The sequence below is a fragment of the Ochotona curzoniae genome, unplaced genomic scaffold (assembly GCF_017591425.1).
Source record: "Ochotona curzoniae isolate NIBS_2020 unplaced genomic scaffold, NIBS_Ocur_1.0 contig_4064, whole genome shotgun sequence".
Classification (NCBI taxonomy): domain Eukaryota; kingdom Metazoa; phylum Chordata; class Mammalia; order Lagomorpha; family Ochotonidae; genus Ochotona; species Ochotona curzoniae.
Window position 1 is genome coordinate 2,310,509 of NW_024466107.1, and position 13,193 is coordinate 2,323,701.

Genomic DNA, 13,193 nt, shown 5'->3' on the forward strand with positions numbered 1-13,193 from the left:
CTGCACTAGCCTGCAGACACGGGGCGCTGGCCTGGCTGTCGGCAGCTCAGCCATGTGCCACAGGGCCTGCCTCTGTAGTTTACAACCATCCCACTGCCAGGCCCTGGTCAGCAGCCTGCAAGGTGCCAGTCTAGGTTCAAAAGAGCTTGAATGCCTTTGCTGCCTTGTTGGACTCCTGCACTTCCATTAGCACCAGCACATGTTGGCTGGCTGCGGGCTGAGGCCCCAGGGACAGTGGCAAGGTGCCCAGCTGACGGTCAGCGAGCCCCGAGGCAGCGCAGGAGTGCCCAGCTGATAGTCAGCGAGCCCCAAGGCAGCGCAGGAGTGCCCAGCTGACGGCCAGCGAGCCCCGAGGCAGCGCGGGAGTGCCCAGCTGACGGCCAGCGAGCAGCCCCGAGGCAACGCAGGAGTGACCAGCTGACAGCCAGCATCACGGCCAGCATCACGGCTGATCAGCTCCCCGCTCGGGGTAGTGTGTCACACGGCAGCAGCCAGCTAATACACACTCCCACTGCAACCAAGACCCCAGGATCTAACGCAGAAAGAGAACCTGGGGCATGGAGACTCCTGGTGTCGGGCCCAGAATTCCCTTTCCGGTCATCGGCCCTTGTGAGAAGACATGCCCGCACGTGATTAGCCACTTCAGCTCACACACACTGCAGGGAGAATCTGCTCCTTGGGCCCCACTCCCAGCTGCAAATGAGCAGCTTGCTCTTCCAAGTCTAAATGCTGCAGGTCGAGGCTGTGGGCAAACCTGAAGATTGGGGTCTCCCCTCCTGCAGCCCCTCAGCCTCTGATTACTGCCTGGTTCCTAGGAACGGGCCACGGCGCACCCAGCACCAGGGTGAAGCAGGTGTCCGGCTTTGGCCATTTCCTCCCCGCATCCCTCTGCCCTCTCTCCGGGAACCTGCTCTTTCCCAAGGGCCTGGGTCTTGTGTCTCCCTGAGGAGTTGAAACACAGAGAGCCACACTTTTGATGTGACAGCCACTTCAGGGTGCCTCACTGGGGACATGGCCCCACACCAGGACCCAACTGCTGGCTACAGCACGCGGCTACACTCTGAGCAATCGAGGGTTTTCATTGCTACCTAAGCTTACTCCACCCCACTTGTTCCTCTACTTGCTATGTCACCCAATACCTTTCTGCTCTTTTGTAATACTTTAGGAAAAAAAATGCAGGGAAAAGAGAGATAAGGAGGGATGGGGAGAAGCCCTATGCACCGTGAAAAATGTGAAATGTACTCTTTAAAAAACTTTTAGAATTAAAAAAAATAAAAGTTGCGCTACCATCTGTTGTCAAACTTCCCAAGGGGGTAGCCAGGGGTCTCCATCCAGGGGTCTCAGTGTTAAGTGGTGCATCGCCGCCAGCCCCAATCCAGCCCGTGAATTGCCACGCGCACCTCCCAAGCCGGACCGGAGGGGCGTGGCGAGGGGCGTGGCACCAAGGGAGGGAGTGGGCGGGCCAAGGGGCGTGGCGCCGAGGGAGTGGGCGGGCCGGCGAGGGAGTGGGCGGACCAAGGGGGCGTGGCACCGAGGGAGCGAGTGGGCGGACCAAGGGGCGTGGCACCGAGGGAGTGGGCGGGCCGGGAGGGATCGGTGTGCCGTGCGGTGGGCGGGGCGAGGGGCGGGGCCCGGAAGATGGGCGGGGCGCGCAGCTCGCCAGGCGCCGGCGTAGCGGACAGCGGCGGAGGGCATGGCCACGTTGCGCAGACTGCGAGACACGCCGCGGCACTTACTGGTCTGCGAGAAATCCAATTTCGGCCACGAAAAGTCGCGCCACCGGCACGTCGTGGAGACGCACTATTACAACTACAGGGTGAGTCCGTCCCCGCTGGCGGGCGGCCGGGAGCAGCTTCTCCCACAGCCGCGTGGCCGGGACTGTCGTGGGCGTGCGCGGATGGACGCGGGCGTCGCTGTGCATCATGGGAACTGTAGTCCCTTCGCCGCCTCGACTTCCTCGTTATCAGGGCTGCAGGACTTCAAGTCCCAGGGTGCACCGCTGGCCGGGTGAGGGCGTGATTTTTTGAGTGCAGCAAGGGAAAGCTGGAGGTGCCGCATTTCTCTGCTTGAAATTGGGGGCGCGGACCTGATCTGGTGCTATCCCAGGGACTTGTGGGCGAAGTGGCAGCTGTTTCTTTCCTGGGACAGCGTGGGAGGGTGTCCTTCGGGGCAGTGAGGCCTTACCTGCGCGTGTCCCCATAGGTCTCGTTCCTCATTCCGGAATGTGCCCTACTGTCCCAAGAACTGAAAAGTCTGGTGACCGAGTTTGGACCCTATTACCTTGTGAAGAACTTGCCTGTGCACGAACTAATCAGCCCCGAGTTCATCAACACCTTTGTGAAGACAGGTAGGGAAGCCGTGTGGCCCCTGAGCAGACAGCACGCTTAGCGCGGCGTGGGGGTGGCACACACGGGCAGCTCTGTGGGGGAGACAGTGGGCAGCTGAACAGACAGCAGCCCTGTCCATAAGCGGCAGACTGTTCTGGAACTGATGGTGTGTGCCTCCTGTTGACTGTGTCTGTCTTAGGCAGGGCCTGCGGTGAGCGCCCATGTGTGGGGCCTGCGTTAGGGTTAGGCTGTCCTCGCTCACCCGGGTGGCCAGCCAGCTCTTGATGGCACCCCCTGCCGCGGGAATTTCTGCTTAGACAGCCCTCCCTGTGTTGGCGAGGAGAGGCTGAGCCTGGGCATCGGGTGGACTGGGCAAAGAGCTGGCCGCCCTGCTCAGGCCTGGCGCCTGCTTGCACGCTGTGGCCCTGCCCCTCCGGCTTGCCCCCTGGCCAGCCGTGTCCACCAGGCTTCACTGGTTGGTGCCAGTTGTTTCCTGGCAGCCCACGGGGATCGCGGCCTGACTTGCCGTAGGGCCTCGCTGGGCGGGACGGGGTGGTGGGCAGAGGTGGCCTGCTTGGGGCCGCTGGCCCGTGTGTGGAACTGGGCACCGTCGCCTGTGGCTGGCAGGTTTTCTCTTGTGGATTTGGAAGTCTGAAGCTGTTTCGGTTCTAGCTAAGCTAGCTAGCGTGGCGGACTCGAGCAGGTAGGCCCGGGTCCTGATGTGATGAGCGCAGACAGGCTTGGAGGAGCTGGAGAACTTTGAGTGTGGGGCCGTCGCTCTGAGAGTACCTTGACCCAGGTTCCCGACCGCCCCCGCTGCCAGCATCCCCAAGGGCCATGCGGTGCCCTGTGTCCATCGTTCCGATTGCTAGCAGGTGCTATGCACAGGTGGGCCCTTGCTGGGGAGTGAGCCAGAGCTGGGCCTGCTGCGTGTCCCGGCTTGGCCTGAGCTGGAGCAGGGGAGGTGACGACCGTGAATAACCCAGTGACAGTACAGGTGTGCTGGGTGTCTTACTGTCTTCCCCGGCCCTTCCCGCAGGCTCGTGCTACGCGCTCACGTACAACACAAACATCGATGAAGACAACGCTGTGGCCTTGCTCCCGGGTGGTAATTGCACTAGTTTGTTCGTTATGTCCCTGCTTTTAGTGGAAGGGCATCCAATGTAGAAGACGAGGAAGACCTGCTTGTGCAGAGTCCAGTGAAGTGCTGCCTCCTCACGCCCCCCACCCACTCCCCTTCTTGGGGGCGCCAGGAAGGACTGGGCAACTCATCAAGTTGATACCTACACATAGAGCTCACTCTTTCTTTTTTTAAAAAGATTTAATTATTATTGGAAAGGCAGATTTGCAGAGAGAAGGAGACATAGAAAGATCTTACATCTGCTGATTCACTCCAGAAGTGGCTGCAATGGTTGGAGCTGAGCCAGTCCGAAGCCAGGAGCCAGGAGCCAGGAGCCTCCTCCCGGTCTGCCATGTGTGTGGGGTCCCAAGGTCTTGGACCATCCTTTGCTGCTTTCCTGGGAGCTGCATGGGAGGTAGAGCAGCCAGGCCACACAGTGGTGCCCGCACAGGATGCTGCCACTTGAACCATTGTGTCAGCCCAGGATTTTTCTTTTTAACGCAGGTGCCATCATACTAGCTGGTTTGTCCGTGTGTTCTTCCCCCCGGGTGACGGTCACGGACACCTTTCTGCCATGCGCTGCTTAACAAGGCTGTGTTTGTCCCGAGATAGGCATCCGCGGGCGGTCTTGTAGTTTATGAAAATCTCTGAGTGTACTGACCAAACCTGGATGGTTCAGCTTGCTGTTGCCAGGGCTGTGACAAAACCAAATCGAGCAGTGGAGCGAATGGTGGCACCAGAGAAGGCTTGTAGAAGGCCCCTGCCACCATCACGTGGCAGGCTGGGTTTTTATTTTATCTACTTCAAGCCAGGCAGTGAGTGAGAGGGTGAGGTCTTCCATGTGTGGATTTGTCCTCCAAATGTCACAGCTTAGAGGGCTGGGCCACGCCCCAGGGCCCACGAGTGTGAGCCATTGCTTGCTGCCTTCCCAGGTGGGTCAGCAGGAGGCTGGGTGAGAAGCTGGGCAGCTGGGCCTTGGGCTGGCCTTCTGGTATGGGCTGTGACGTCTGTCACCTCCCGTGGAGCATTATTAGGAAATTGCATAGGAAGTAGAAGAGCTGAGACTCCGTCCCGGAGCTCAGGTACGGCGTGCTGCATCCCAGGTGCAGCTCCATGCACGGTGTCACGATTTTACAGAGCTGGAGAGAGGGAGAGACAGAGAGAGCTTCCATTTGCTGATTCCCAGGTGGCCACCGTGGCCAGCACTGGGCCAGGCCAAAGCCAAAGCCAGGTAGGGGCCCAAAGACTTGGGCCGTCTTCCACAGCATTCCCGGGCTTGTTAGCGGGGAGCTGGATTGGAAGCAGAGCAGCCAGGACTTGAGCAAGGGTACAGCGCAGTGCTGGCTCCTGACCAGCCACAATGCCGGCCCCCAACATTTTCTGTATAAGTAGGAATTGAATCAAATAACGTAAAAAAGATAGTATAGTAAATACATAAGCCATTAGCATAGTCCATTTATTGTCATCAAGTGTGGAGTATGCTGCAGAATCGTGTGTGCTGTGCCTTCATCCGCCCGAGAGTGCAGCAGGCGTGTTCACTCCGGCTTCCCCAGACGTGTGGACAGCGTCATGCAGTGCTCACACAGGAGGAGATTTTCAGCTCTGTTCCGATCTTCGGGAACCCACCTTGGATTATGCCATTCCTCATTGGCAATCCCACCTTGGAATATGCCATTCCTCATTGGCAATCTCACCTTGGAATATGCCATTCCTCTTTGGCATTGTCCGGGTCTGTGTCGTGGCAGAGGGTGAAGCACCAGCATCCCATACGGCACTAGTTCAAGTCCTAGCTGCTCTACCTCCCGTCCAGCTGCCTGCCGTCGCGCTTGGGAAAGCAGCGGAGGATGGCCCAAGGCCTTGGCCCTGCACTCATGTGTGATCTCCAAAAGAGACCGCTGGCGGCTGGCTTTGGACCGTCCCAGGTCGCACATTTCAGCTCTTTCGGCAGTGAACCAGTGGATGACAGATCTCTGTCTACTCCGTCTCCCCGCCATAACTGCCTTTCAGATGAGTGACCCTTAGGAAGAAGCAGTCATTTTCTGTAGCTCTCACTTACTATTTTTAATGTCCTAAAAGTGTTCAAAAGACCAAGTATGTTGTAGTTTATATATTCTTTAGTAGAAGTTTAGATTGTGTGTGGTTTCACTGCTCCAGATAATGGCCCTATGTGTGATGTTGAAGTAGTGTTGTGGGTGTAAGTAGCAGCCTTGTAAATGAGACCCTTGTGTGTGGTTTATTACATGTGTGTGGTTACTGTGCAGGCATCAGGCCTTGCTTTCTTTTGGTCAGAACCTGCTTTTAGAACCTACTGTTATTGGAATTACTGTTTGATTTATAGGGAAATTGATTTTATCCCTGGATAAAGACACTTACGAAGAAACTGGACTCCAAGGTCGTCCCTCCAAGTATTCCGGCAGAAAAACCATGAGGTTTAGTAAGTGTGGCGCACACGGCTCCGTTTGGCTCCGTTTGTATCAAGCTAGTCGCTTTCCTGCAGCCATCTCGTGTTTGAGAGCCTCTCTTCGCTTTGTTCAGGAAAATGAAGCATTTCCTGGTCTGAGAAACTTGGAACTCCAAAACAGTCGGACTTAACAAGGGATAAAGTGTCAGTGTTAAGTCTGTTTCTCTTCAGTTGTAGACTGAATTTTACAAAGAACCTATCCTTGGGTTGTTTCATTCGATATTATGTCTGTTTTGGATCAAAAACTCAAAGTAACGAACCCAAAGTGACAGTTTGAAACTTGTTAGTAATGAGTTTTCTTCCATTTTTTTAAAAAAAGATGTATTTTTATTTGAAAGGCAGAATTAAGAGGAGAGAGAGAAGGATTTTCCACGCCCTGGTTCACTCCCCGAGTGTTCGGGGCTGAGCCCATCGCGAGCCAGGAGCTCCTTCCGCGTGTCCTGTGCGTGTCCTGTGCGTGTCCTGTGTGCGTCCTGTGTGAGTCCTGTGCGTGCTGCCCCCCAGCTCTAAGCAGGGGCTGGGTCAGGAGAGGAGCAGCCAGGCCCTTAGGGGGCGCTGTCGCTGTGGACTGAGGCCTCGTCCTCATGGTTCCAGTAGGAATTCATCCGTGAGTGAAGACGCGTTCTGATGCTGGTATTGAATCCCTAGTGACCGGGGTGTCTTAATCAGTGTTAACTGCCAAGCCAAATGCCCATTCCGCCCTTGGTGTCTGGAGGCTGGCACCATGCATAGCAGATAAACCTCTGCTTGTGGTGCTGCCATCCCCACTGGCTGCTGGTTCAAGGCCTGGCTGCTCCACTTCTTTTTTTTTTTTCCTTAAGATTTTATTTATTTTTGTTGGAAACTCAGATATATAGAGAGGAGGAGAGACAGAGAGGAAGATCTTCCATCCGATGGTTCACTCTCCAAGTGGCCGCAACAGCTGCAGCTGAGCCGATCTGAAGCCAGGAGCCCAGAGCTTCCTCCAGGTCTCCTACGTGGGTGCAGGGTCCCAAGGCTTTGAGCCCTCCTCACTTGCTTTCACAGGTCATTAGCAGGGAGATGGGTGGGAAGCAGGGCCGCCGGGATTAGAACCGGCGCCCATATGGGATCCCAGCACGTTCAAGGTGAAGACATTAACCACTACCCTATTGCGCTGGGCCCCTGGCAGCTCCACTTCTGATCTGGTTCCTACTGATATTTCTGGGAAAGTAGTGGAGGATGACCCAAATTCTTAGAGCCCTGCACGCATGTGGGAAACACCGAGGGTGCTCCAGGCTCCTGGCTCTTGGCTGCAGACCGGCCCGTCTGGGAGTGAACCAGGGATGGAAAATCTCTCACACATGCGTACTTGTCACTCTCATTTCTCTTTCCCGTAGCTCTGCCTTTCAAGTAAAAATAAACACATTTTTGTACATATACATTGAAAGCATGTGTTACTAGCTCTCATTCTCTTAGTATGGGGGTGTTTTGGTGGATAAACCACAGGGAGTACAACAGGAAAAGTAACTTGTGCTTTCTATGCTGTTTAAAGTCCTGATTGTGGGACTGTGACGCTGTGTGTAATGTGTGTGTATGCATAATATGTACTTTTTTGCATTTTTAAGTTGTTTCCATTGATTTGATGGATTTATCCTTGAACCCGATTTCTAAGAAGTATGAAAGAATATCTTGGTCCTTCAAGGAAAAGAAACCCCTGAAATTTGATTTTCTTTTCGCCTGGCATAATACAGGTATGAAACACGAATGGCACAATGGTAGAGAGATATTGAAATCGGATTGTTAATGTGAATCTTTGGCCCTCCAGGAGATGATGAATTGGGCGAGCAGGTGCTGTCTCTCAGGGGCTGGGGAGGCACGGTGGTCCCAGCAGCCTGCCCTTTCCAGGGAGTGCCCACAGTGCTCTGCGGGTCCTAGTCCTCAAGTCCGTTGGCACTCCTTCCACCTGTAGGCATCAAAGGCAGACCGACAGACACTTCCAGAACTTTGCTGCATGAAGTCTGCTGTGAGAGCCGTCCACACACTGGGTTTTGAATAGCTTTTGTTTCTAAGACTCCTAAGTACTTTTAAGCATGTGTTAAGGACTCTAACAGGGCTGAGGTTTCACCCTAATTGTATGCCCACCTGGTGGCCTGCCTGAGTCTGGGGTTTGCTGGTGTGAGACATGATACTCCTGGGTCAGAGACGATGGGCTTCATTCATCATAGCCCTGGAAGTGGCCATAGTGTATGTGTCAGGATTCTCCAGTGATGGCGCCAGCAGAATGGAAGGATGGGTGGATGGAGGGATGGAGGGATGGAGGGATGGAGGGATGGATGGATGGATGGATGGATGGATGGATGGATGGTTGGTTGGTTAGGTGGATGAATAAATGGCTGACTGGGTGGGTCGGTGGATGGATGGATGGATGGATGGGAGTGAATTCATTGTGGGAATTGGCTCCTATGATTTTGAAGGTTGTCTGTGAGTTGGGGGCCTGAGGCTGCTGGTGCTGTGGCTCAGTCATGTTTGAAAGCTCTAGAACTGGGGTGCTGAAGGCCAGGGCGGGGCCGGGAGGGCAGCTCGGCTTTCTGATTGTAAGCACAGGGGAAGGTGTGTGTCTCTGCTTGGGTACAAGTTCGTGTCCCAGCTGCTCCACTTCCACTTCAGCTCTCTGCTTATGATCTGGGAAAGCAGCAGAGAGGTGCAAGTGCTTGGGCCCCTGTACGGGGCAGACCTGGAAGAAGCCCTGGGCTTCAGGTTGGCTCAGCTCTGGCCGCTGGCGGAGGGAACCAGCAGACGGAAGATCTCTCTGCCTCTCCTTTTCCCTGTCATGCATCCTTTCAAATAAATATAAATCTTAAAAAAAAATCTGTTTTATTTGAAAGTGACAGGAGAATAGAAAAAGGTCTCCCATCTGTTGATTCACTCCCCAAATGGCCACAGTGGCCAGGGCTGCTCCTGGCCAAAGCCAAGAACCTGGACTCCATCCAGGTCTCCCATGTGGGTACAGGGGCCCAAGCCCTCGGGGGCCTCATGTTGCCATTTTGCCAGTGCGTTAGGAAGGAGCTGGATCAGAAGCAGAGCAGCTGGTACTGGAACGGGCACCCAGACCTTAAGATGCGGCACCGCAGGGCCGGCCCTGGAACGCCCTCCTTGCAGGTTGTGCAGGCAGCTTGCTGAGTGTGGCCCGGCCGGAGGGAGTGACGTGGTCTCTAGTGCCCTGGGCAGTGAGCAGGCTGCCCTCAGGCTACAAGCACAGCCTGTTCCCAGATTGTTAGTTCTGCAGATTCCTGAAATCTAGAGACGCTTGGTTTGTCTTGGGCTGTCCAGGACGAGCCTGAGCGAGTTTAGTCAGCGTGTGTGCTGCTTCTGTGTCCTGGATAGAGTGGTGCGCCCGGGCGCTTTCCCCGTAATGTGCCAGTGTTACACGCACACACACAGCGTTGGTGGTTTTGTGCGTCCAGCTCTCACAAGGGTGAGAATAGTGAAACTCGCGTGGCGTCACGGATTCTTAAATGTGTTGCACTTCCTCAGAGAAGTGTGCCAGGAGGTGGATGTGGACAGAACGCGGGCACGGGACTGGAGGCCCTGGCAGTGACTGGCTGGAGTACAGCTTTGTGCCACCCCTCGTTCTGGGACAGGACCGGGCGGTGGTTGGTCAGGGATCGGCCCAGCTCCTCGGCAGTATCCCGACAGCCTCCTGTGTGGGTGCTTTCAGGTGCCGGAGAACTGGCGGTGACCTCGTACTTTGGCGCTTACCAGATCCGGGAGCATCAGCCGCAGGTGGCTGTGAGCAGCCTGAGAGAGCTGCCGTGCCCCGTGCTGCAGAGCAGGGAGCTGGGGGGCCAGCCGGACGCGTCCTGCGGGGCCCTGGAGCTCTTCGACTGGCTTGGTGCTGTCTGCTGTGATGCCAGCCTGTGCGTATGCCGCCCTCCAACCTGGGTCTCAGGGGGCATGCCTGCTAAGCCTCGAGTACCTTGGAGGTGAGCCTGTGGCGGTGGACCTCAGGGGACATCTTTGTTGTTGACAGAACTAACGAGCCCAGCGACTTCGTGTCCACCTGTTGCTGTCCTCAGCCCAGCACGGTGTTGGCCCGAGCCTGTCTTTGCACCATCACCGGCTTCCTAATTCCGGAGAAGGTCGGGCTCCTGCTGGAACGGCTACGGTAAGCGCGCTCTGCCTTTCCCTGCGTCTCGCTTCTCGGCACCCCGTGACCTCGCGCGTCCGAGACCTTCGTGGCTTGCTTAGGCTCACTGCATAGCAGCATCGTCTGCGATGGCGTGAAGGAGGGGAGTACTTCAGAAGTGAGAGCAAAAATGTTGGCCCTCACTCAGTCCGGATCCTAGCTGGGAGTTCTGTGCCGCCCTGTGTCCCCCGTGGGCAGTGGGGAGTCGCATGGCGCTGGGCCTCATCGGGGACCCTCAGATCCCACGATGCAGACGGGCGGCAGAGCGGGGCCTGTGTCTTGGTCACGCAGCCCTCGGTCTTTCAGATGTCAGAGTGGAGTCTGGACGGCTTTCATCGTGGCGACATCCGACGTGTCACACTGAATACGTTTTTCTTGAAAACAGGAGCGAGCATTCGGAGCGGGCCTGAGAGCTCTTTCTTTTCCAGGCACTACTTCGACGAGCCGAAGCTGGCCCCGTGGCTGACGCTCTCGGTTCAAGGCTTCGCAGACAGCCCTGTGTCGTGGCGAGAGAGGGAGCACGGCTTCCAGAAAGGGGGCGAGCATCTGTACAGCTTTGTGGTTTTTAGTAACCAGGACTATTGGCTTCAGATGGCTGTGGGCGCCGAGGACGACTGTCCGCCCTGAAGCTGTGCAGCCGGTTCAGCTGCCACTCGCAGTGCCGGTGACCCACACGGGAGCCCCGGTTCGAGGCCTGGATGCCATGCTTCTGCTCCAGCGGCCTGCCCAGCAGGCAGCGAAGCTGGACGGGCTTCTTGGGTCCTGGCTGCGGCCTGGCCCAGCCTGGCACGGGTGACCGTTTGGGGAGTGAGCCAGCAGGTGGGTTGATGTCTGTCTGTCTCTGCCAGTCGGCCTTTCAAGTACCTAATAAATTCCCTTTTTTAAATACTGAATATGCCCTGTTTGTTTATCTTGGTGCCTGTGGAGGGCTGTGTGTTCGCCCTGCCTTGCCCATCGGCAGGGGGCTGGTCTGTGATGGCGGCCAGCCTGGCCTGTCAGGCACGGTAGAGGAGGCCAGGACGGCCAGGCGCTCAGGGGGTTGGGTCACTGTGTTGACACAGCCCTACTTGGTCAGGTACCTGAGGGGTGCTCTGTGCGCGCTCCAGGTGCTGGGCCTGCCCTTGCTGTGGGTAGGGAGTCCTCACTGCAGCCACATGAGGGTGCTGACAGGCCACCCTGCTGGGGCCGGACCAGGGAGGCCCATGCCACTGGCAGGTGTGGGCAAGTAAGGGGAATTTTACATTAAATGCAGCCGATAGGGTTCACTTTTATTTATCTTAAAATAGTTTAACCTTTATGCTACAGACTTATTTCAAAAAACAGATATTATCTTACACCTATATACACACATATATGTAAAAAACATGGTTTTATTATTATTTTTTCTCTCCAAAGACCATTAAGTATTAAGTGGAAGAAAAAAAAAACTTAATGAATGTAAAGAGGGCCTGGAGCAGTAGCCTAATGGCAAAAGTCTTCACCTTGCCAGGATCCCGTATGGGTGCCAGTTCTAATCCAGCTCCCTGCCTGTGGCCAGGGAAAGCAGTCGAGGACGGCCCAAAGCCTTGGGATCCTGCACCCGCGTGGGAGACCCAGAAGAAGGCTCCTGGCTCCTGGCTTTGGATCAGCTCAGCTCCGGCCATTGTGGTCACTTGAGGAGTGAATCAGCGGACGGAAGATCCTCCTCTCTGTATATCTGACTTTCCAATAAAAATAAATAAATCTTTAAAAAATAATAATGTAAAGAACCGATTTTCATATTAAAAACTCAAGTTACGCGTTTGAAAATGTTAATTCTAAGCGGTGACTTGTCACTGTTTTAAAGTGTGTTGATAAGCCGTACAAAAGCCGGACCGGACTGAACTCGGGTGAAGGTGAGTGAACGGTGGGCCAGAGTGTCGGGCCTGCCGGCCGGAGCCACATGATGGGAGCCTTCGTAACTAGGAGACCGCTCCGGCCTCCAAAGCGTAGAGTACAAGTCAGTCTGCTGAGTGCCCTGCAGTCGGGGGCACCAGCACGGGCTCTGCCTTTGTGCTTCGGAGCGTGCTGCGTATATAGTTTTCTTCTTGCGAATGTCAGTGGCAGCTGGGTTGATCCCATTCCTTGGCTATCTGCAGTAAACACGGCTGTGGATCTGTTTTGAGTGTTTTGAGGAAATTGCATACTGTTCTTGTTGTGTGTATTCATTACATTTTTGTCAGAAGTGTGTAAGCGTTCCCCTTTCTACACTTGCGGTGTTGTGGGGTTTTGTTTGTGTTTTGCCTGCCTTGGTGATGCCCATTCTAACCGGGCTAAGGAGAGTCTCCTTGGAGTCTTGATCTGCATTCCCGGGGGATGAGCGTTCGTGTGCGTCGTGTACACCTGCTGGCCTTCTGATGGCCTCTTGGGGAGATGTCTGTTCAGATCAGTTGCCCATTTTGAAATGCCACTTCCGTTGTTTTCCCTCTTCAGTTGTGCAGTTGCAGTGGGTGTTGGTCCCTTGTCGGATGGCTAGTTGGAGTAGGTTCTCTTCTCTCTTGTTGCTCTCGCATCCCAGGCGTCAGCCCCTGCACGCATCCTGGAGCGTGTCCTGTGTGGTCTCCTGTATCAGCCTCATAGTCGGGGTCCTTTCTCCGGTTTATGTTCCTGCTGCTGCTGTCAGAAGTCGGTCTTGTGTAGCCAAGCGAGTCCCCTTGCAGGTGCTCTGTCCTGTGTCTGTCCTGTGACAGAGCCTTGCTGCGTTGCTGGCTGTGGTTTTGTAGACGCTGCAGGTCAGGCATCGTGCTGCCTTCAGCCGCGCTGTGGAGAGCTGCCTGCTCCCCTGGCTCGGCTGGGCTGCCGTGGCGTCTGGGGGAGTCATCTCCCTTCTTCTTTGAAGAATGTCGTCAGTATTTTGGCAGGGTTTCGACTGAATCTCTAAGTGGCTTTTCGTAGTGTGGACATTTAGCCATGTTAATTCTTCTAATCCTTAAGGATTTTTGGGTGTCCTCTTCAATTGCTTGCATTGGTGTTTTACAATCATTTTTGTGGATATCATTCATTTGGGTTGGATACATTTATTACTAAATATTTTATTTAGTTATTCGTAGCTGTAGTGAACAGGGTTACTTTCTTTGATTTGTCCCTCAGCAGTTTTGTTACTGGTGTCTGTAAAAGCTG

The 13,193-nt window shown here is 55.1% G+C and overlaps 1 protein-coding gene across 3 annotated transcripts; it reads left to right on the plus strand.

Moving 5' to 3' along the window:
- Positions 1-1,661: 1,661 nt before the first annotated feature.
- RPP40 (ribonuclease P/MRP subunit p40) lies at positions 1,662-11,038 on the plus strand. Of its 3 annotated transcripts, XM_040984031.1 has the most exons (8): positions 1,662-1,816; positions 2,203-2,347; positions 3,367-3,435; positions 5,786-5,881; positions 7,495-7,620; positions 9,588-9,786; positions 9,900-10,034; positions 10,484-11,038. In XM_040984031.1, the coding sequence occupies exons 1-8, from the start codon at positions 1,694-1,696 to the stop codon at positions 10,680-10,682; spliced, it is 1,092 nt and encodes a 363-aa protein (XP_040839965.1). In that variant the 5' UTR covers positions 1,662-1,693; the 3' UTR covers positions 10,683-11,038. The 3 variants fall into 3 exon arrangements, with proteins under 3 accessions (XP_040839965.1, XP_040839967.1, XP_040839966.1); XM_040984033.1 differs by lacking the exon at positions 7,495-7,620 and having other exon boundaries at positions 1,668-1,816; XM_040984032.1 differs by lacking the exon at positions 3,367-3,435 and having other exon boundaries at positions 1,668-1,816.
- The last annotated feature ends 2,155 nt before the right edge of the window (positions 11,039-13,193 follow it).